The sequence below is a fragment of the Marmota flaviventris genome, chromosome 7 (genome assembly GCF_047511675.1).
Source record: "Marmota flaviventris isolate mMarFla1 chromosome 7, mMarFla1.hap1, whole genome shotgun sequence".
NCBI classification, from domain to species: Eukaryota; Metazoa; Chordata; class Mammalia; order Rodentia; family Sciuridae; genus Marmota; species Marmota flaviventris.
In genome coordinates, this window is record NC_092504.1 from 61,933,625 (window position 1) to 61,955,997 (window position 22,373).

At 38.0% G+C, this 22,373-nt stretch overlaps 1 protein-coding gene across 3 annotated transcripts in view; it reads right to left on the reverse strand.

Annotated features, from left to right (window-relative positions):
- Nucleotides 1–10,502, reverse strand: part of Cnot6l (CCR4-NOT transcription complex subunit 6 like) — a 100,234-nt gene extending 89,732 nt beyond the window's left edge. Inside the window, exon 1 of one of the 3 annotated variants that reach the window (XM_027939733.3) lies at nt 9,981–10,502. Coding sequence is in view for 2 of the 3 variants with exons in the window: in XM_027939732.3 (XP_027795533.1) it covers nt 9,712–9,716 (5 nt within the window). In the remaining variant the exon portion in view is untranslated. Of the gene's footprint in view, nt 1–9,640; nt 9,812–9,980 lie in introns of those variants that run through there. The other 2 variants (XM_027939732.3, XM_027939731.3) reach the window with 2 other exon arrangements.
- Nucleotides 10,503–22,373: the final 11,871 nt, after the last annotated feature.

The window sequence follows — 22,373 nt, forward strand, 5'->3', positions numbered from 1 at the left end:
TAGCAAACTGTTTATAATCTCATTTAACAGCAGTTTATGACTTTCATGTTTTTAAATGATTGTTTAAAAAGAAAAAAAAAATCACAACAAAGATCTTTTTGTAGTGGGGGTAAATTGGAGATTTAACCCTGGGGTGCTTAACCACTGAGATACACCCCTGGTCCTTTTTATTTTTTACTTTTTATTTTTTGAGACAGGGTTTCACTAAGTTGCTGAGGCTGGTTTTGAACTTGTGACCCTCCTACCTAAACCTCTCAAGTCACTGGGAGAACAGGCATGTGCTTCCACACCTGGCACAATGAAGATGTGACCCCAAAAGCTAAAATATTTACATCTGTTTCTTTACAGAAAGTTTACTGACTCCTACCCTAGCACATAATATATAACTGAAAATAACTATCATTACTACTGAAGTACTTTAAGTAGGGAATTTAAGTAATATGCAACAAATTTTACAAGTATTTTTCTGGTGATGTGTATGTACAAAGTAACAATAATGGAAAGTGGTAGACCAGGAAGATGTTATGGTAATCTATTAACTTCTTCCCTTCCTTTCATTTTATCATAAAGGAATTCGAAACTACTACCCTCTCTCTATTATAGATTAAAACCCACATGTATGCTGTATGTTACAGTACTTAATATTACTTTGTCAGTATATTTTGTCTTCACTTGTTTGCTGTAACCAGACTTAAATGCCCTAATTAAGTGTAAAAGTAAGTGTTCGGGAGTAAAAAAAAAAAAAAAAGATTCCATTGTAATGTTGGGCATTTTAACTTGTATGTTTCCTAATAATAAGAAACAGTAATGGCTAACATATATTGAGTTTGGGATTTTCTAAATTATGGACATTGCTACGTTCTGTTCTAAGTGCTTTGTAGTTATGACATTATTTAATTACACAACTCCACAAAATAGAGGACTACTACCATTCTCCCATTACAGATGAAGAAACTGAGGTATGGAGAATGAGTTTCCCAAGAGCTAGAAAGTGGAGGATTTAAGGCTCACCTTCTTAAACCACTACAAACTGAGAATCATAACGCGTATCTCACAGGATTTTTTTTTAATTTTTTTAAAGAGAGAGAGAGAGAATTTTAATATTTATTATTTTTTAGTTATTAGCGGACACAACATCTTTTGTTTGTATGTGGTGCTGAGGATCGAACCCGAGCCGCACGCATGCCAGGCGAGCGCACTACCACTTGAGCCACATCCCCAGCCCAGGATTTTCATGATGACTAATTAAGGTTACATATTTAAAGGGAGGGGGAGTGGCTTTTCAAGGTCCTTGATATTAAGTAGTCCAGTATTATTCCATTCCCTAGCGAAAACTATATCCTAGAGCCAGGGATATAGCTCAGTGGTAGAATGTGTGCCCAAGGCCCAATATTTCATCCCCAGTGAGAATGTGTGTTGCAGGGTGGGAGATAGGGAGATAGACACACACATACACACACACACACACACACAGAGACACACACACACACACACACACACACACACTCCTAAAATTTCTTTATATGCCCCAGAACAATGAATACAATAGCTTATAGCCAGTAGAAGGTTAATGAATGTGTACAAATAGGTTAGATATTCTTTTACTGATTCAAATTCTTAGTTTCAAGATCATCATTCTGGATATAATTCATATTACACTTTTCATAAATTTATATGTAGATATTAAAGAAGCTTGAGCTAAATATGAACCTATAGTAGACATATCCTATAAGTAATTTGGGGGTTTTGTTTAAGTATAATAATTACTATCAGAAAGCAGTAGGTATATATGTTCAGATCCCAAATGTCTTAAACAGAGTGCCATCGAGGTTGGTATAACCTAAACTTAGTTCTATTATTTTAGCAGAATTTGTAACTTGCATTATATAATTCTGATCTATGTTATTCATTTAGGAAATCTATATAAATAATATGTGAAAAGAAATAAAAACTATTTAAACTTTAAATTAGAGGGAGATCCTCTCAGTAAAAGATGAATAAGGAAGATTAAGTATTTTAATCTTTTTCATGTCACCAATTTCACTGTTAATAAAACAATCTGAAAGCCCCAAATTAGGCATCTCTTCAGTATGAACAATGAGTCGCTCACTCAGCAAAGAGAACTACTTACTTCAATAAAAAACTTTTATCATTAACAAAATTTTAAAGTGGACTGAAAAAAATCAATAAAAACTAATAATATTACTATGAAAAAGAACACTACAAAACAAAAATTATATTACCACTTTGCAATTTTGCCTTGAGAACAAAGATTCTTAGCCAAACTCAAAGTTGTTTTAACTTCTAAGACCTACAGAAAGTACAAAAATATGTTTCTCCCCTGAAGGGGCACTGGAGATGAAACTACAGGCACTTTACCACTGAGCTACATCCTCAGCAGCCACCCCCCCCCCACCCCGCTTGTTTTTTTGAGACAAGGTCTCCCTAAGTTGCTTAGGGCCTCACTAAATTGCTGAGGATAGCCTCAAACTTGCAATCCTCCTTCCTCAACCTCCAGAGTTGCTGGGATTACAAGCATGCATCACCACACTAGGCCAAAAACAAAATTCTTGAAAAATATTCTTGACAGGGGCGAGGATTGTAGCTCAGGGAAAGCGCTTGCCTAGCACACGTGAGGCACTGGGTTTGATCCTCAGCACCACATAAAAATAAATAAGTAATGAAAGGTATTGTGTCCATGTACAACTAAAAAAAAAAATGTTTTAAAAATATTCTTGATAAATATAAAAGTTGGAGGTCTTAATTCTCATTAAAAACAGTGCTGGCCTAAGGATAAACATATGGGTCAGTGGACACAGAAAGTCCAAAAATAGACCCTCACATTTACAGTTAATTGATTTTTGACAAGAGTGACAAGACAAAAGATAAAGATAGTCTTTTCAACAAATGGTACCAAAAACAAATGGATATACATGTGCAAAGGAATATTAGACCCCTACATTATTAGCCCATTTACAGAAATAAGTTCAAAATGGATCACGGACCTAAATATAAGAGTCAAAAACCATAAAACTTAAGACAAAACAGAGATAATAAGTTTTTGTGACCTTAGATTAGGCAATGGTTTCTTAACTGCAACACTAAATCATAAGCAACAAAAAAAGAAATTGACTTCATAAAGTCTGTAAATGTACCTCAGTAGAACACATGCTTACTATGCTTGAAGCCCTGGATTCAATCCCCAGCACAAAAACACATAATATATTCACACACACACACAAATGTACACACACAAATATACACAATTTCATCAAGCTAAAGACTTTTGTGCTTTAAAGGACATCACTGGGAGGGTAAAGAAAGACTCAGAATGGGAGAAAATAGCTGTAAATTACATATATGAAAAGGGACATACTATAATATTCAAAGAACATTTACAATTCAACAATAAAAATTAAACTCAATATAAAAATGGGCAAAGAATTTGAATTTTTTCACAGACATCTATCCAATGAATACATATGAATGGCCAATAAGAACATAAAAGGATCATCTTCCATCAGGAAAATGCAAATCAAAATCAACAGGTAATCACCTCACATCCAATAAGAAAGATAATATTTGAAAAATAATTATAATTGTTAGCAAGAATGTAGAGCAACAAGCACCATTAAACACTGCCAGCAGAAATGTCAAATAGTGCTGCTGCTATGGAAAACTATCTACAAGTTCCTCAAAAGTTTAAGGAGGTACCACCTGATATAGCAATTCCATTCCTAGGTATGTGGTCAAAATAACCAAAAACATATATCTCAAATACTGTATACATTCAATGCAGCGTGATTAACAACAGCCAAAAAGTGCAAACAACTCAGATGTCCATCAGCCATCAAAGAATAAACAAACTGTTACAGTCATAAAATGGCAAACTATTAAGTCATTAAAGAAAGAATGAAGTACTATTACATGCCACAACATGGGTGAACCTCGAAAATATGAAATATCAGTGAAAGAAGCCCACCCTAAAAGACCATGTATTATATTAACATTCCATTCATATCAAATGTCCAGAATAGACAAATCTGTAGAAAGTTCTCTTAACAGTGGTTGCAAAGAACTAGAGGTATGAGAGAATGAAGGGTAACAGAGGATATAGAATTATATCTCAGGAAACAAAAATGTTCTAAAATTGATTGTGATGATGGTTATACAACAGTGAATACACTAAAAACTATAGAGATAAACATGTTAAATGGATTTCTTATAAATTATGTGAATTATATCTCAAAGCTGTTTTAAAAAATAAGCAAGGCTGGAGATGTAGCTCAGTGGTAGAGCACTTTTCTAGCATGCAGAAGATCCTAGGTTTGATTCCAGGCAACTTTTTCACTAAGAGTTCTCTTACCCAATTAAATTTTGTCACTCCCTCTCAGGACATCAATATACAGTTGATATGCTATGCTGGCTTATGCAAATTCTTTTGTTTTGAAATAATTAAATTACATACTTTATCGCCTTAACTCAAACCAAAAGTTTTCCAAGAGTCTCTTCTACATCTTTCATATTCTCTTCAGAACAAGATATAATGGATATAGACTAGGTTCTCAAAAAAATGAATTGTGCCAGGCATGATGGCACACAACTGTAATCCCAGCAACTCAGGATGCTGAGGAAGGTTCAAGGCCACTCTCAGCAAATTTTAGTAAGACCCTATCTCATAATAAAAAATAAAAAGGATTAGGGATGTAGCTCAGTGGTAAGGCATCCCTGAGTTCAATCCCCAGTATCCCCCCACAAAAAAAAAAAAAACTGATTAAACTGAAGTTGTCCATAATTAAAATCCACATAGTATATTAAATGTTTAATGTAAATGCACTTAGTAAAAGTTGTAGTATTTTCATCACAAAGTATGAGCACAAGTTAATAATTAAACATTTGTGGTCTATCTGATGATTTTGTTATTTAATTAAGGCTCAAAATTAATTTTAATGACTTTAGAATTACAAAAACAGCCAACGGTGGCACACAGATGATAAGATTCACCTAAATGATATCCATCAAAGTACAAAATAATAATAATAATACTCTATCCCCCCAACAGAGAAAAATGTTTTTAAAAAATGTTTCCATTTACATTCTACCCTGTTTTGTCACTGGGTTTCATACACAGTTTTAAAAGGTGTGTGTACTTCGAAATTATAAATAAAGAAATCCATATTTTTTTAAAGAGTATTTCCTATGACAATATACCCCAAAAACTGAAATTCACGAGTTTTGGCCTACTGATCTCAACTAATTTCAAAGTTACTAAGAGAAGTAACTCAAATAGTCAGAACCCATTAAAACTCACTGACAATCAGTAACTGATAGCAAAGAAGTGACCCATCAAATGTTATAGAATCCAAAGGTAATGTTCTCCAAAAAATTATGTCTTTATTTATGTATTTTTAAATAAGGGGCACCCAGCCACTGAGCTTAAAACTGTTATGTCTTTAAGTAGCTGCTGAAGTTAACTTGTCATCCAAGTCCCTCACCTATAAGAGCTCTCATTCCTCCTCCTCCTCCAGTAGCTCATATCCTTTTCTCCTTTTCTATTTACTCCCTTTCCTACATGCACAGTTTTACTTTTAGAAAATGGAAAGCAATCCTTAAGAATTTTAATTCACTTTTTAGCATAACTTTATAAATATGTTACCATCTAAAATAACACCATGAGCAGGGCATGTGGTGCTTGCCTGTAATCTCAGCCACTCTGGGGGGGCTGAAGCAAGAGGGTTGAGAGTTCAAAGCCAGACTCGGCAAAAGTGAGAAGCTAAGCAACTCAAGTGAGACTCTGTCTCTAAATAAAATACAAAATAGGGCTGGGGGTGTGGCTCAGTGGTTTAGTGCCCCTGAGTTCAATCCCTTGTCCCCCCAAAAATAAATAACATCATGAAATGCCCCTTGTAAGCAGAAACTGCTAAGCAGTCCACTATCTAGGAACTACAATTCTCATCCTCCATGCATTCAAATAAGGCTCTATGACAAACCCTGTCAATGACATTTAGGGAGATGTTTATCACTTTCAGACTAGGGGTTCTTAAGAAATGGTCTGTGGGCAACAGGAAGAAGGACTCCAAGACTTAGGAATGGTTGAGTCACAGGATCTCTAAATTACCACATGGGTGAGTGAAAAGTCACAAGCCTGATAACCAGGTGCACCTGCACTGGACTGCCATGTAGAAAAAAAATAAACTTGTATTATTTTCAGTATATTTATTACCCTCATTGACATTACCCAAAGTAATAAATGCAGAAATTCCTAAATATTACAATTTGCTCTAATTAAAGACATCTATACTCTAGAATATTTTGGGAAGACTGTTTTAAAGTCACTTTGAATAACATTAAATTTTAAAATCTAAACAACTGAATTGCCCATCATCTCTCAGTTCAAGATCATTGTTTTCATGATTAGAGAAATGTTTTCTCCAATTATTCCAAATTAAAATTTTAAAAAACTGAGGAGTTTTTAAATACTGCAATGCATAATGTCTAGTGGAAATTAACAGACTAAGGCAAAATTCATTTCTATTTTTTAAAATATTAAAAATTGTTACAATTTTTAAAAGAATTATTCCTTTAAATATAACCACATGGCAGACAATGCTATCCACTATAAATATACACACATCCACAACACAACACTTGCTACCAGGGATTAAACCCAGGGTTCTTAACTACTAATCCACATCCCCAGCCCTTTTTTTTTTTTGAGGCAGGATCTCACCAAGTTGCTTAGGGCCTTGCTATGTTGCTTATGCTGGCTTTGAACATTTGAGCCTCCTGCCTCAGCCTCCAGAGCTGCTGGGATTATGGGCACACACCACCCAGCCACAATACACATTTTAAGAGAATTTAATATTTTATAGTCTATTAAAATTGTCCCTACCATCTGTCTCAGAAGTTCTTATATGTAAAAATTTTTCTAGAAGTGTTGAAATTTTAGTGTCAGAAAAGTCTAGTAAGGTTTATATTTACTATTTCTGATATAAATTATAACAACATATAATACCTAATTGGGAAAACTGTCATTTGTAAACAAGGACATTACAAACTTAAACCAATGTAACTCCTTCCACATTCTTTGCCCTACATCCGCCAAAACCAAAAAAAGTAAACCAAAAAAATAAAACCCTTTAATTAACCTTTCTGTTGGCTTTACCTGATTGTTCAGACCATGTTTCCTACATGATACAGTTAAAATTTAATGAACACATTTATTACTTCACACAAAACAATAAACATGGGAAATTACTGGAAGTTGACAGAAAACTTTTGCTTCCACTCAGAAAAATCTTCCAATAGGTCTGGTTTACCAAAATTAGTCAATGTGAACTGCAAACTATATAGCATTTTTTGTGGCACTATTCTTTACAGATCTATATAGACAGACTGGTTCCTTAATCATTTTTTAATGCTTGATTATATTGAAGCATGTATGTAATATACAGATCTTTAAGTTATTTTCCCCCCAGGGCGACATAGCAAAATCTAATAAAAAGTAATGAAATGGAAAGACAGACTATTCAAAAATATGAAACCACTACTCTATAAAATAATAGGCTATGACAATTTTATTCCTAGAAAAAGAATTTCTTGTATGTTTTAAAAGACGTTCACATAAATTTTATATATATCAAAGAACTCTAAAATATTCCATTGTTTTCTTTTTTTTTTTTTTTGTGCTGGGGATAGAATACAAGGCCTCACATGCTAGGCAAGTGCTCTACCACTAAACTACATCTCCAGCTCAGTGTCTTGATTTTTAATTCAACACATAATATTGCTGTAAGTAATTAATATTTATACTAATAAATTCTTTCAATACTCACAGGCCTACAGGAGGCAGAACTAAAATTAACTTAGCATCTACTATGTTCCAAATGTTTTCTCTATTTTCACGACCTTACTAAAAAGGCATTATCTCCCTATTAAGATAAAAAAAAACAGGTTTATAAATACTAGATAATTTGCTTAAGGCAAAACAGGGAAAAAATGGCATAGCTGGGATTCCCACTGAGCTCTATTGAAAACAAGTCCTTTTTCCACTAAGTATATATGCTAAACTGTTTTTCAAAGTAATGGTTACAGAAAACTTTCTCCTTCGCCTGCCCCCATTTCCCAATGAACAACATACATTATTTCTTTATGAAACCAGGTAATCTCTGGTCATTATGCAGCATGGCCTAAAAGTATCAAACTTGTATTAAGACTTTATCTATAGCAGGGTTCTAGCTAGATGAGCTAACTAGATACAAATGTAAAGAGAGGAAAGTAAACCTGCAAATAATTACCCAAGTGCCATTTATATTTGAAATTTATTGTATGCCTATTGGCAGCAGGTTTATTTTTATTACCACATTTTGCTTATACTACTCTCAGAATAGCTTTCCAGGAGCATATACTGAGTAGAACATAGAGGCGGCTTGATCTAAGTTTTGGAGACTGTGAGGAAAACATGTTTGTTGAACATGACAATCTTGACAATTAAGATAACTAGAAGCCGTAAGACAGTATTTCTTACAATGTGGTACTGTGCTTCCAACGTATACAAACAGTTCAGCTAAACTCCCTGAATAAAATCCTTCTGATTAGCCCAAGCTAAAGAGCTGGCCCAGTTAAGGAAGATGACAGCTCCAGTAACTTCCTCTTCCTCACCGACCTCCACAGCCCAGCGTGTACTAGCCTTTCCCCCTAGGAGGCAGGATAAAACCATATCAAATGCACAAAATCCATCCAATCCCACCAACACCATGGCCAAGGGAAGCCAATTTCCCTTTCTTCCCCCGCCTCTCCAAGGAAACCTCTTATCTTACAAAAAAAAAAAAAAAATCTTACCAACGAGAAAGTATTTGCAACAAAAATTGAAAATATTTACTCAGTCCCTCCACAGACAGCCTTAAGGGAATGGTGAAAAGAAGGGATCTGAGCAACGCGTATTCCGAGATTTACAGCTTTGATTCACTTTCCCTCGGGTCCCACCGCCGGCAGAGGCAGGCTTGCAGTTCGAACACCAAAATAAGCCTTCCTCGCTCCTCAGGAGACGCGGAGGCGGCCAAGGCGACGGCGATCGGCGTCCCGCCCCCGACCCTCACCTGCCCAGGCCCAAGGCAGCGCCCTGGGCCCGCGCGAGCTCGGCGTCCCGGGAACGTCCCGGGAGGCCGGCTGGAGGCAGGCGGGCGCCGAGGCGGTTAGGCCGCGCTGCAGGCCGGCGCGCTTCCTGCCGCGGCCGCGGTCCCCGCCACCAGAACGGCTGCCCCGGGAACCGCGGCAGGCGTCGACCCACGGCTCTCGCAGCCTGGCCGCCTAGTGTCTACCGCCCTCACCACTGCTCCGCCAGCCCCCTCCGAGCAGCTCCCACCTGCGAGGCTCCCGAGCCCAGCCACAAAGGGGGAGGGACACGCCACTCGGAGGTCCCGAACACACGCAAGCCGCCCCCAGAGTGCCCACCCCAGCGCGGACCCCCTCCCAACGCACACACACCCCGGAACCCTAGCCCCCTCCGAGGAGACGCTGGGCGGCCCCGCCACCCCCTCCAGTCACCCGCCACACACCCACTCTCCGTGGGTCCTCAGGCCTCTCCCGCCAGCCCAAGTCCCAACTCGCACACCCACACGAACATTTGTCCCTCTCCCACCTCATTTCCCCGGGGACGCTCTCCTCTTCCCAACACTCTCGATCCTACCCGAAGGCACAAAAACACTCTACCTCATTCTTCTCCCCTAGCCCAGAAGGATCAACAGCAGCCATTTCCCCGCGGCAGGGGAAACACACACACAAACACGCGCGCGCGCGCACCAGGCCCCCACAGATGCTTCCCCTCCAGAGCCGCGGCCGCAGACGCAAACACAAACACCCACGCCCGCCCGCCCGCCCCGAGGGGAAGCCGCGGCGGCAGACAGGGCCCGGACTCAGAGCTCGCCGGCGGGCGGGCGCGCCAAGCCCAGGGTCGCCGAGGGCCTGCGCCCCCTCCTCACCTGCATTCAGCGCGCCAGGGTCCGGGCGGCGGCGACGGCGGCGGCGGCGGGGCGGCTGCTGCTGGGGCTGCGGCGGCGGGGGAGGCGGCGGCGGCGGTGGCGGTGGGGCTGAGGGCAGCAAAGACATGCAGGCAGCCCGCCGGGGGGAGAGGCACCGGCCGGAGGGGACGCGGGGCGGGCGGGCCGGGCCGCCTGAGGAACGGCAGGGGCGGCGGCGCGGAGGGCGGCTGAAGGGAGAGAGGAGACGGATCGGGGGGCGGGGAGGGGGACGAAGGCCGCGCCGCCGGACTTCGAGGACGGTGACCCTGGGCGCGCAGGAGAGGCGCCGCGGCCGCTGACTTGAAGGCCCCAGCCAGAAGAAGCTGCGACCCCGCAGCCGCGGCTATTGCTCCGAGGGCCTCACAGAGCCTGGCCTTGGCCTTGGCCTCCTGGCGCTGGGGCTGCCGCCGCTGCGGGGGTTGCTGCTGCGCCGAATGCTGCTGGGGCCGAGGCCGAGCAAAGACGCCAGCTTTCGGTGCCTTCGCTCTCGCTCACACACGTTCACACCCCCGAAGGCTGGGGGAGAGGCGTCCGGGCGATATCGGTTTTGAGATTAATAACAAGGTGCGGAGAGTGCGAGAAGGAGGAGGGTTGATTGACGTGGAGGGGCTGGCGGGAGTCAGTCACTCCCCGGCGCTGAGAGGTGGGGTGAGGGGAAGGAGGGGGAGCGGCGGCGGGGCGGAGCTCCAGCGCCGCACCCTGGCCCCGCCCCTCGCGCCCGCGCTTTGTCGTGATGCGCGTGCGCCAGCGGCGGCCAGGGAGTTCTTACTCATTTTCTCTTTTACCTTTGCTACTTTCTTACTATTTCCTTGAGCGAAGAGCAGAGCTTGGAAAACTTACAGGATATCAAAAATCCTAAATCTAGGAGCTGGGGTTGTGGCTCAGTAATACAGCGCTTGTCTAGCATGTGCGAGGCACTGGGTTTGATCCTCCTCACCATGTAAAAATGGATAAATAAAGGTATAAAAAATGTGGTATCTGCTTTTAAATTTTTTTAAAAAATCTTAAGTCAGCCAAGCCTTTGGATAAGAGACTAGCGACCCCCCTCACTTGTGTTCTTGTGTAGACTCGGTGCGGTTTATTGCAAGCTTGCCCGAGGCGAACCGAGCGAACCCCAGGGCAGGTCTAGATGGTTAATTAGATGCCAGGTGAGGTGAAGTGACCGAAGGAAATGTTTCCTGTCATCTTCGGTGGATTTTTAAAGGATAACATCTGTAAATTGTATGGTGAAAGGTAAATAAAAGAACCTGTGACGCTCTGCTATAGCCCCGTCCTATTTTCTAATTCTCCCTTCTCGCGATAAAATTACATGTGGCAGTTTGTGCCAGCTACAGAATGAAAACATTTAAAGGTAAACTAAAACTGTTGTTTATTGTGCGGATGTGTCCTTAATATCTTAAGTTTCTGGAGGTTAATTTTGCTTTTGTGGACAAGCTTCAGATTTTACCGCCAGCAATCCAAAAAGCAAATTACACGGACTGTAGGGGCAGAGTACTGCTGTTGCAGTTTTGCGCCATTTCATTCGCTTTCACAGTATATGCCCCAGGCTGTGTGTTTACCAGAATTAGTTAAGGATATATTAGCACCGTTCAGTGCGTTTTCCCCACAAGAGTGGTATTGTTTAGCACACGAAGCACGTTGTATTGGTTTCAATTCATCTTGGGCCCTCTTGTTGAATGTAAAATGCCTTTATCTCTTGGGTAAAAAGGTACGGTGAAAATGCAAATCATCATTTAGCCAGAACTAAACAGCTATTAGAAGAGTCCACCATTGCAGAAGAAGCACTGCACCACTTTTGTGACCAGGAAGTGTGAATGAGTGAAGAGGCTGCTCAAAACCAAAAAACTGCGGGTTACTTTGTTTTTCACCTGGGTTAAGTTTCCATTTTCCTTCCTAGCAACACCACCCCCACACCACTTTCTGTAAAAGATGTTAAAATGCCTTGATCCTAGAAGTATCATTCATTCCCAACTGTTTAGATCTAGGCTGACCTATAATGAATAGTTATCTTTGACTTTGTCAATAACAAAGCCAACCAAGTCATTTCAGGATCCTAGAACAGTGCATCTACCTTCATGGCATCTTACCACAGCATTTCTTATTGACACACAAACATTACTACCAAATGTTGAAGAGAGAGAGATAAATACTTTAAAAGATGTAAGTCAGATGTAAAAGATGTAAGTCACAGACTTAAAATTCTGCAAATACCTGTAGGTAGGTAGATTTCTAGCTTTTCATTCATACACAATAAGCAAACAAATATGAAGGGTGTATTATATTCCATACACTATCTAGCACTGGAGATACACTGTCAATCTTGTGGTCTCCGTGCTTATGTAGTTCACAGTTGTTGCAGGGGAAGCTGACACATAAACAGGAAATTCTCACAGAACAAACCAGAAATGAAAGTATGAAAGGTGACACAAAATAGTCATAACAATGTATAGGAGGATAGACTGACAGCACTGGCATTTTTACTAAAGCTATTTGACATATGCTCACTCTCACAAACTGCATAACAGCAGAACTGGAATGGGAAGAAGGGAGAAAGTCACTGTGGATGTTGAAGAAACACTAATAAATGGTGAGGTTCCCAGTGCTGAATATCAAATTTATTATGGTATGTTCATTTTTGACCTCTAAATTTCAAATAGTAAATGCATCTCAACCCATTGGGGGAAAAGGTGATTGTGACATTTAGAATTAAGAATAGTGAATGTTACTGAATTTCACTTATATTGGGTATGTCTGTCGTAAATAAAAGATTTCTGAGACTCAAAAAAATTGTGAATGTTATTATTAAAAGGTCAATTGAATTCAGGTTAAGTTTAAATAATCTCCACTACCAGAAATGTTTTATTTGTACCATATCAAATAGACTGACTCACTAAAAACAAGAAAATAATACTTTCATACAGTATAGCTTAATTGTATCATACAAAAAATGGAATGGAATATAATACACCCTTCATATTTGCTTGCTTATTGTATATGAATGAAAAGCTAGAAATCTACCTACCTATAGGGTATTTGCAACCAGATTGACATTAAAGAAATTATCATTTTCAAACACTGAACAAATGCAGAAAAATTAAACTTTCAATTATATTAAAAAAATTCCTCATAATATTCCAATTCAAAAGACACTCTAAAAACAAGAAAATAATAAGACTTAGCTAATTTTTTTTCTTTTCTTTTCTTTTTTTTTTTTTTTTCAATGTTAGAGTTCAAACCCAGAACCTGGCATGTTCACCATGCACTCTTTGGCTGAGGTACATCCTAGCCCTAGTCATTTTTAAAAAGCAACTTTATAGTAAAATCAAAGTTTGTGACAGAATAATAACCTGCTTTGATATCTCATTTCTGGAAAGTTTTCATGTTTGTCATATAATGCAATCTTTATTTATGAACTAGAATGCAATAGAAAATCTTTTGGTTACTGTGAATAATTCTGCAATAAACATGGGAGTGCAGCTCTTTCTTTGATATACTGATTTTTAAAATTTTTTTTTACTTGTAGATGGACACAATATCTTTATTTATTTATTTTTATGTGGTGCTGAGGATTGAACCCAGGGGCTCACACCTTCGACGCAAGCACTCTACAACTGAGCTATAGCCCCAGCCCCTGATATACTGATTTTATTTCTTTTGGATATATAACCAGTATTTGGATTGCTAGATCATGTAGTAATTCTAATCTTTTTTTTTTTTTTAGGAATCTCCTTACTGGTTTCTATAATGGCTATACTAATTTACATTTCCATCAACAGTGTGTGAAGGCTCCCTGTCTCCTCATCCTTACCAATGCTTATTATCATTTCTTTTTGATAATGGCTGTTTTGACTGGGATGAGATAGAATCTCCTGTGGATTTTTGTTTTTGTTTTGTTTTGGGAGAGAGAGTGCTGGGGATGCAAACAGGGTTTCATGCTCTAGGCAAGCTTTCTACCAAAAAGTATATCCCCACAGCCTGCATTGTAGTTTTAATTTGCATTTTCCCTGGATTAGTGATGTTTATGGTGATAAATATGCTAATTACCCAGAATTGATCATTGTACAATGTATACAGAATATCAAAATATATTGTATCCCATAAATATGCACAATTATGTGTTAAAATAAAATTTTAAGAATTTTATTTTTTAATAAAATAAAATTTAAAAAGAAAAATCTCTTTTTAAAGAAGTGATTTGAAGAGCTGGGGTTGTGGCTCAGTAGTAGAGTGCTTACCTAGCATGTGTGAGGCACTGGGTTCAATTCTCAGCTCTGCATATAAATAAATAAAATAAAGGTCCATCAACAACTAATTAAAAATAAAAAAAGAAGTGATTTGAAGTTTCTGGCTTAAGAAAGGCCTTTTTGACCAAATTGGTTTAACAGCAGTGTGTAGGTACAATTTGTTCTAAAACATGTTTGCTTATCTGTATTATTGCAGAATTGGTTCATCCTTTCTCAATTAAAAAGTACTTGATGTTCTAGAGACTACCTGTGTCTTTTCTGAATTAGCAATTCATATTTGATCTGAATAAATCTTATCTCTCCATATTTTTATTGGTAGCACAGGTGGCTGGTCTTATACGATCCCTTGTAACTATGTTCCTTTGTCTCTTTTCTCAAATTCTATTGAGTAGCTCGTTCAAAAGGCAAAGATTTCAGTTTTTTACTTAAGAAAAGTATTACCATTTGATAAAGAATTGATTAAATTTTATTTTACTGATTTCAATACATCTGTACTAATAGCTACATAACTTTTCAAGAAAATGTCATATTTAAAGGTTTTCAGTAGGTATAATTAGTAAAATGCCTAAATGTATTTTACTTGATAATCATTAGTATAAAATAACCCTAATTTTAAAATAAATATTAAGATAATCTTTAATTTTTACCTTCTAGACCTCCTGACAGGGCCTCCAAACTATATTACAGTGACATACTTTACCTTTACTGAATTATACTCTTCTCCATCTTCCTGTCTTTTGCTCCTCTATCTCCCTCTCTCTGTCTTCTTCTCTCCTTCCCTCCTTCCCTCCCTCCTTCATTTAGTCTCTCCCTCCTTCCCTCCCTCCTTCATTTAGTCTCCCCCTCCTTCCCTCCCTCCCTCTTTTTGTTTCTTATATTTCTTTGAGGTACCTATGTTCGTCAAAGAGAGATGGCTTTACTCATTGCTTCTACCTCTCTCCAGACCTATGGACTCTCTTTTAATCTCCTTCTCTTTGTCCCTTTCTCCAGAATGCTGTGTATGATACCAAGGATCATAATCCTGTCTTACCAAAGATGAACGTGCTTCACCATTAATAATATACCATATGATGTATCAGTTCTCCATAAAATGATAAGCAAAATTCATCTTAGTGTCCTTCTACCTCCCACCTCTTTCTAGACTCCCCATCTCAAGTCCTGAAAATTGAGGTTCTCTACCCAACCCCATTAACACTAGCACCACTCTTCCTAGTATTTCCCTATATTCCAGAAATTTTCTACTAAGCAAGCACCATTACCACTAACAAATATTTAGCTTTCTAGTGCCTCAGTTTGTCAAGAATTTGGGCAACACTGGCACACTATTCACTCAATAAAATAATTTTAATGCTGTACTCTTAAGAATCCTCATGGGGTTTGTTTTCTGTTGGTTGGTTTTTGTTTTGTTTGTTGTTTTGGTACTGGGGATTGAACCCAGGTGTGCTTTACTATTGAGCTACATCCCCAACTCTTTTTAATGTCTTAAAGCAGAGCTCTGCTAAATTGCTGAGGCTAGCCTCAAACTTGCTACCCTTCTGCCCCAGCCTCTTGAGTGGCTAAGATTACAGGAATGCACCACCATACCTAGCTTCATGGGGTTTTTCAAGGTATGCTTCAGAAGCCACCTAGAACACACGCATAAATAAGATCTAAACTAAAAAGTCTCATTTATCTGTCTTGTATATTGACCATCTATTTGCCTAGTAATCTTCCTTTCTCTTCAAGCAATACTTCTTTTCTTTGGGGAAACTGTTCCTTCCTTTAATATTAACAGATGATTATACTGGCAGCTGATGGTCAAGAGAATCCACCTAATTCTTGTCTACAACGGTGGGCATATAACTCAAGCCAAAGCAAGAATTCTTCTCCAGGATATTTTCAGGTGGAACTGGGAGAAGGAGCCATTCACCACAGTGGAATAACCACAAAGAAAGTGTGACAATGGCCAGAGGCCCCATACTGTATTGTACAGAAAGAAACCACCACACAGATGAGAAGTGTAGAGAACAAGTCCTGGTTCCAGTCATGTTTGGGGTCCCAGTTGCATGTTTCACATAGGATAGCTAAATGAATTATATATTCTCTTCTGTATCTACACTAGGGCTCTACAACCAAATAGCCTAATACACTGTTTCCGCATGAGAATTTTTTTAAAGGCTTACTGCTGCTCCATAAGTTTGAAATTTACTGAACTAAGCTACAACAAATCATTATTATTTGTTGGATCATAGTCTACCAAAACATTGAAGATCACCTGGCCCTTTTTCTTAATTTTTCACATCAGGAACCTGAAGCAAAGTGACTTGCTAAGCATTAACCAAGAAGTCAGTGGCAGGCAGTGTTAGAAACTGGTCTCTAGATACCTAGTTTAGTTGTTCTTTTCATTACATTACTCTGTTTAATTCCTCCCAAAGGTATTTTTAAGAGGCAATTATTTAGAAATACAACCATAACCTAAAAGAATACATCTCAATAACAGCAATTTCATATACTGTCTGCTTAGTAGGGAGATATTTGGTGGTGTGAAAGCCACAATGAAAACCTTTTCCTCTTTGAGTTCCTCAAAATTTTTCAGTGTTGGTCCCAAACACACTCTGAGTCTTAGTCACATCAACAAGTTTTAACTACATCTCTACACTTATGACCCTCAAATCTACATCTACAGAACTTGCCACACATTCAGATTTATATTGTCAATTTCCTCCTGGATATTTCCACCCAGACAGTCTGAACATATTTCAAGATCACTATGTTCAAAACTGAGTTCATTGTCTTTCCTCCAAAATCTATTCCTGATCTTTCATGACTGTCTCCCATTAAAAAATGGTACTATCATGCTAAAGATCATATAATCAAGAATTGATTATATGTTAATTAATTAAATAATTAAATGTTAAGGATGACATTTAAATAATTAAATGTTAAGGATGACTCCTAGGATTCTGCATTGGATAATGCAGAATCCTAGGAGTCATCCTTAACATTTCTCTCAGCCTCACTAAGAGGTACCAATTATACCTACAGTATAAATATTTAAATTATTATAAACATTTATATATTTGCTTATGTATTTGCGTATTTATGTAAATATAATTATTTAAATAGATAAATACAAATGTATTATAAATTTGTATTATAAATATTCTCTTTATTCCCTTCATCCTATTGCACTGGCAATATCATAAAATAGCCTGTGAACTTGTACATGAGCTTTTGCATTTTGTCTATTAATGTTACAACCAGGTATAATCCCAACATACTTCTAAAACATATTCTGCTCATGTTAATCTGCTCTTTAAATGACCCCCCACAATTCATAAAATAAACCCTCATTTGAAAGCAAGAGTCCCTTAATGATCTGCTTCTATTTTACCACTACCACCTGCAACCACTTAACCACCAACCTCTCTCTCACCCTTGCTTTTAATGAACTGTTTGTCATTTCTGAAACAGGAATACTCTCTTAGATATCTTTGTATATACTATTTCCTCAGCATAGAATGCTCTTTCACATTTTGTTCTCTTTATATGTGTGTGTGTGTGTGTGTGTGTGTGTGTGTGTGTGTGTGTGTATATATATATATATATATATATATATATATATATTGCCAATGGACCTTTATTTTATTTATTTTTTTATATGTGATGCTGAGAATCGAACCCAGTGCCTCACACATGCCAGCCATCGAACCCAAGTGCTCTCCCACTAAGAACAACCCAGCCCCCTTTGTTCTCTTCTTGAAATCGTTCTTCAAGTTTTACCTCAAGAATCACTTCCTTTGTGAAGCTTTCTTTAAAAATCCTACTAAGATCTCCCTTAGGACTGTCTGCCCATCACAATTACAGTAAGTGTGATTAAATTAATAAGTATACTCTTTTCTGTAATATAACTCAAGTTTTGACCTCTGCAACTAAAACATTCAGAATAGTTCTTTATGGCTACATATTCTTTTAAAGAAGGCTAACTGCTATTAAAATAATGTGGAAATCACTGAAGTAAATGACAATAAAGCATTATTATTGGTTGAATCAGTCTTTTTAAAAAGAGGCACCCCCCAAAATAAATCAAAATTAAAAGAGTCACCCTATTTGTGGAGATGAATTCAGAAAGGTTCCCCTGCTGGGTGGATATGCTCTGTCAAAGCACAGCCCCCACTCGCCTCTTGGCCAGCTGTCTCTGTGCAATATGCACACTGAACAACGTGACAATATAACTATAATTACTTGTGTATGTATACATCTGTCTTTTACATTCTAGACTGTAGCACATCATAGAATGTCTGATACATAATTCTCATGGAATATTTATTTTATTAATGTTAGCACATCTTAAATCACATACTTAGTCTTAACATACTGGCAATTAGTTGATAGTAAAATAAATCAGAAATAGCAATTACTTGAAATAAATTTTACTCTTCTCTCAAAAAAGTAGTCAATTCAGGGCTGATATGGTACCTTCATTGTCCACAGGGACCCAGTTCCTTCTCTCTTTGAACATGACTTCCTTTCCTGCTTCATAGTCCAATAGGGCTAACAGGGCTACCCCAAAATGATTGCATACTTTGTTTAATGCAAAGGCACCTGATCAAGAAGCGAGTGGGGACTATATACTCTGAGGGATTGCATGTGTTCAGTGGAGGAACTTTTTCTATTACATCTGCAAGGATGGGTGCTTCTTTTCATTCTGGGAACCGAAGACAATAACAGAGATATAGCTACTGGAATTCTAGTTATCCAATCCATTTCCCTCTCAGAGTAAAAATTTTCCCCACCCCTAAGCACTTTCCTAGAAGGCTCATCTAAAAAAAAAATATTTGCTTAGATTTCACTAGCCAAAAACTTCTTGAAAGATCATAACTAGCTGAAAAGGAAGCTAGAAAACAGTGTTTTGGTTAAACATACTGCCACCATAAACAAACTACTGGGCAGCCGCCCTGTAAGTGCAGCATAGATACAAACCATGGCTTTAACCTTGAATGGTTAGTGAGTCAAAAAAAAAAAACAGTTAAGGCATTATATTGAGTTTCATAACCAAAAGTTTCAACAAAAGCAAACGTGCAATTGTGTTGATCTAAATTAAAGTAAAGCACTTTCAACAAAGCTTTCAAGGTCTGTTTTTAGAAGCCTGTGACTAATTTCTCTCTCTCCTTCCTCCCTCTCTCTCTCTCTCTCTCTCTCTCTCTCCACGCCCCGCCCCCTTGTCTCTCTCCCTTACCCCTCCTCCCTCCCTGCCCACCCAAAGGTCAGTAGAATTTTGGGGGGTACTCCAAAGAACATCTATATTTAAAATACAAAACAAAAGAACATCTATATTTAAATTCTGAGTTTAAGGATTCCCTTACTATATATATTTAAAAAGGAAAAAAAAAAGTTTTTTCATGAGCAGAAGGTCCTTTCCTTCTCCCAGGTACTATTGCAAGTTTAGGGCTATGTGTTTTTATATTCATACCTGTTTCTAAGCCAGGGATGAGTAGTGAAGACTCCCCACTGCCTTTCATTCAAGAATCTTAATCTTTATTTTTTAAAATATTTTTTAGTTGTAGGTGGACATAATACCTTTTTATTTTATTTATGTGGTGCTGAGGATCAAACCAGGGCCTCACACATGAGAGACAAGCATTCTACTGCTGAGCCACAGCCCCAGCCCCTCAAGAATCTTTTATAACTGGTAGTCAAACATTCATGAACTTGGCACATTTCTCCTTTACCAAACAAAACTTGTTCCCTATACCTGCCCTGACTCCTACTCTGTTCTTTTGTTCACATTGTTCTCAACTGCCACTTTTAAATCATACATTTCTAAGCACATTTTACAAGCACCTGCTCCAATGCTCCTTCACATAGCCTTTCTTGATGCCCAACAATCAGGTATATATTCCCCCCAATTTGAACACTCACAGCACTTTGAGGAAAGGGACTCTGAGATGCAAATCTGGTATGCTAGAAACCATATGGGGTTTTTTAAAAAATATTTTCAGTTAGACATTGACACAATACCTTTATTTATTTATTTTTACATGGTGCTGAGAATCAAACCCAGTGCCTCAGACGTGCTAGGTGAGTGCTCTGCTACTGAGCCACAACCCCAGACCCCAAATTGGCTTTGAAGTAAGAAATATCTGGGGAACTGAGATTGTAGCTCAGTGGTAGAGCGCTTGCCTAGCACATGTGAGGCACTGGGTTCCATTCTCAGCATCACATATAAATAAATAAAATAAAGGTTCATCAACAACTAAAAAAACAATTAAAAAGAAAAGAAATATCTGGATATAAATTCTGGCTCTGCCATTTATAATCCCAGAAAAATTGCTTAACTTCATCTGACACATAAGTATAATTATCTAATTGCAGGGTTGGCATGAAAACAAATGAAATAGTAAATGTTAAGTCTGACAATAATGGGCACTCAATATCTCTTGACTGAGTTAATAGATGTAGTATATGGGCTTGTGCTGAACTATATTTAATATTGTGAATTTTTAAAAATGTCTTCATGGGCCAGGGGCAGTGGTGCATACCTGTAATTCCAGCTACTTGGGAGACTGAAGTAGAAGGATTACAATTTCCAGGCCAGCCTCAGCCATTTAGTAAGACCTTGTCTCAAAATTTTAACAAGGCAGGGGTACAGCTCAGTGATAAAGTAACCCCTGCATTCAATCCCTAATACTGAAAAAAAAAAAAGTCTTCAAAGAGTAACTACTGTGCTTGCTTTCATATTACTAGCAGTTAAAAAAAATTATGAAAACAAAACATGTTGACATAATTAGAAAGCATAACCATAAGTAGAAAATACTTAAGGCACACATTTAATTAAAAAAAATCTCTTTACAAATAATATCCAGGTAACCATAACCTGAAAAATTGCAGAAATATTCAGATCTATTTGTTCCACTGGGGTTGTGGCTCAGTGGTGGAGCACTGGCCTAGCACATGCGAGGCCCTGGGTTCGATCCTCAGCACCACATATAAAAAATTAAATAAAGGTATTGTGTCCAACTACAGCTAAAAAATAAATATTTTTAAAAAAAGGTTTTGCTACTTTTGGCTATTTACCATGATTTTCACTCCTCAGCTTTCTCATCTATCAAAAATATAGAAAAAATACTACATACGCTAAACAACTTGAAGGTAAATATAAACAAGTAAAAAATATTATGAGGAAGCATAAGTTATGAAAAATGCTATATATTTTTATAAGTCTTATAATGTTGTTATTAAAATAAGACAGGCTAAAGGTCTGGGGTGTAGCTCACTGGTAGAGCAGTTGTTTAGTTCCCAGAACTGGAAAAACTAATTATGTCTCTTTTTGGCTGTCTTCCTGCATTGAATGTCTTCATTATCAGCTTTGGTAGCTTGTTCTATGACAGCACATCCTCGTCAGTTCTGAGCCAACCTACCCTTACCTTTCTTTTTTCTTCCTTTCTTTAATAGCACAGCATTTACAGTTGTCTGACAAATTAATATTTTCACCTAAGATTAGATGCTAATGAATGGGTTGACCCACATAACTGCTTAACAAAAAATCCCAAAGGTCACTGTGCTCTCATGCTAAAAGCATCAAGGAAGGATGTGCTCTTCTGGTTTTTTTTTTTTTTTTTTTCAGGGCATCTGCAATTCTGTATAGCAAGCCTGATGTAGACCTTGAAATCACAGAAAGATTATATGACATCACTCTAGGTCTCACACTGATATGTGAATCTGTTAATAAAATTATAGTCAGTTGCTATAGAGATGATTTTTCAGATGAGAACTTTCCATTAAATTCCAAATTTCCTCAAAAAAGAAAAAAAAAACCTTACATGTTTAACCTTCAGGTTTGTTTTTATTTTATTGTATGGTTTTTAATTAAAGTATCATCACATTAAGCAGATAAGTGGAAGGATTATTTCAAGAAACAAAGAGATGGAAAAACATTGGACATTTTATCAAATTTCATTACTTCGAATTATTATTCTGAAAACACTATATACTACATAATTCTCCTAAAATATTATGAAAAATGAATAATTTGTATGCCCTAAATTTTTTATTTGAAGAATTTTATTTTTTTTAAACCAAGTTCATTTTCCTATGAATTTTTGTATCAACAAAGGATATTTAGCATAGT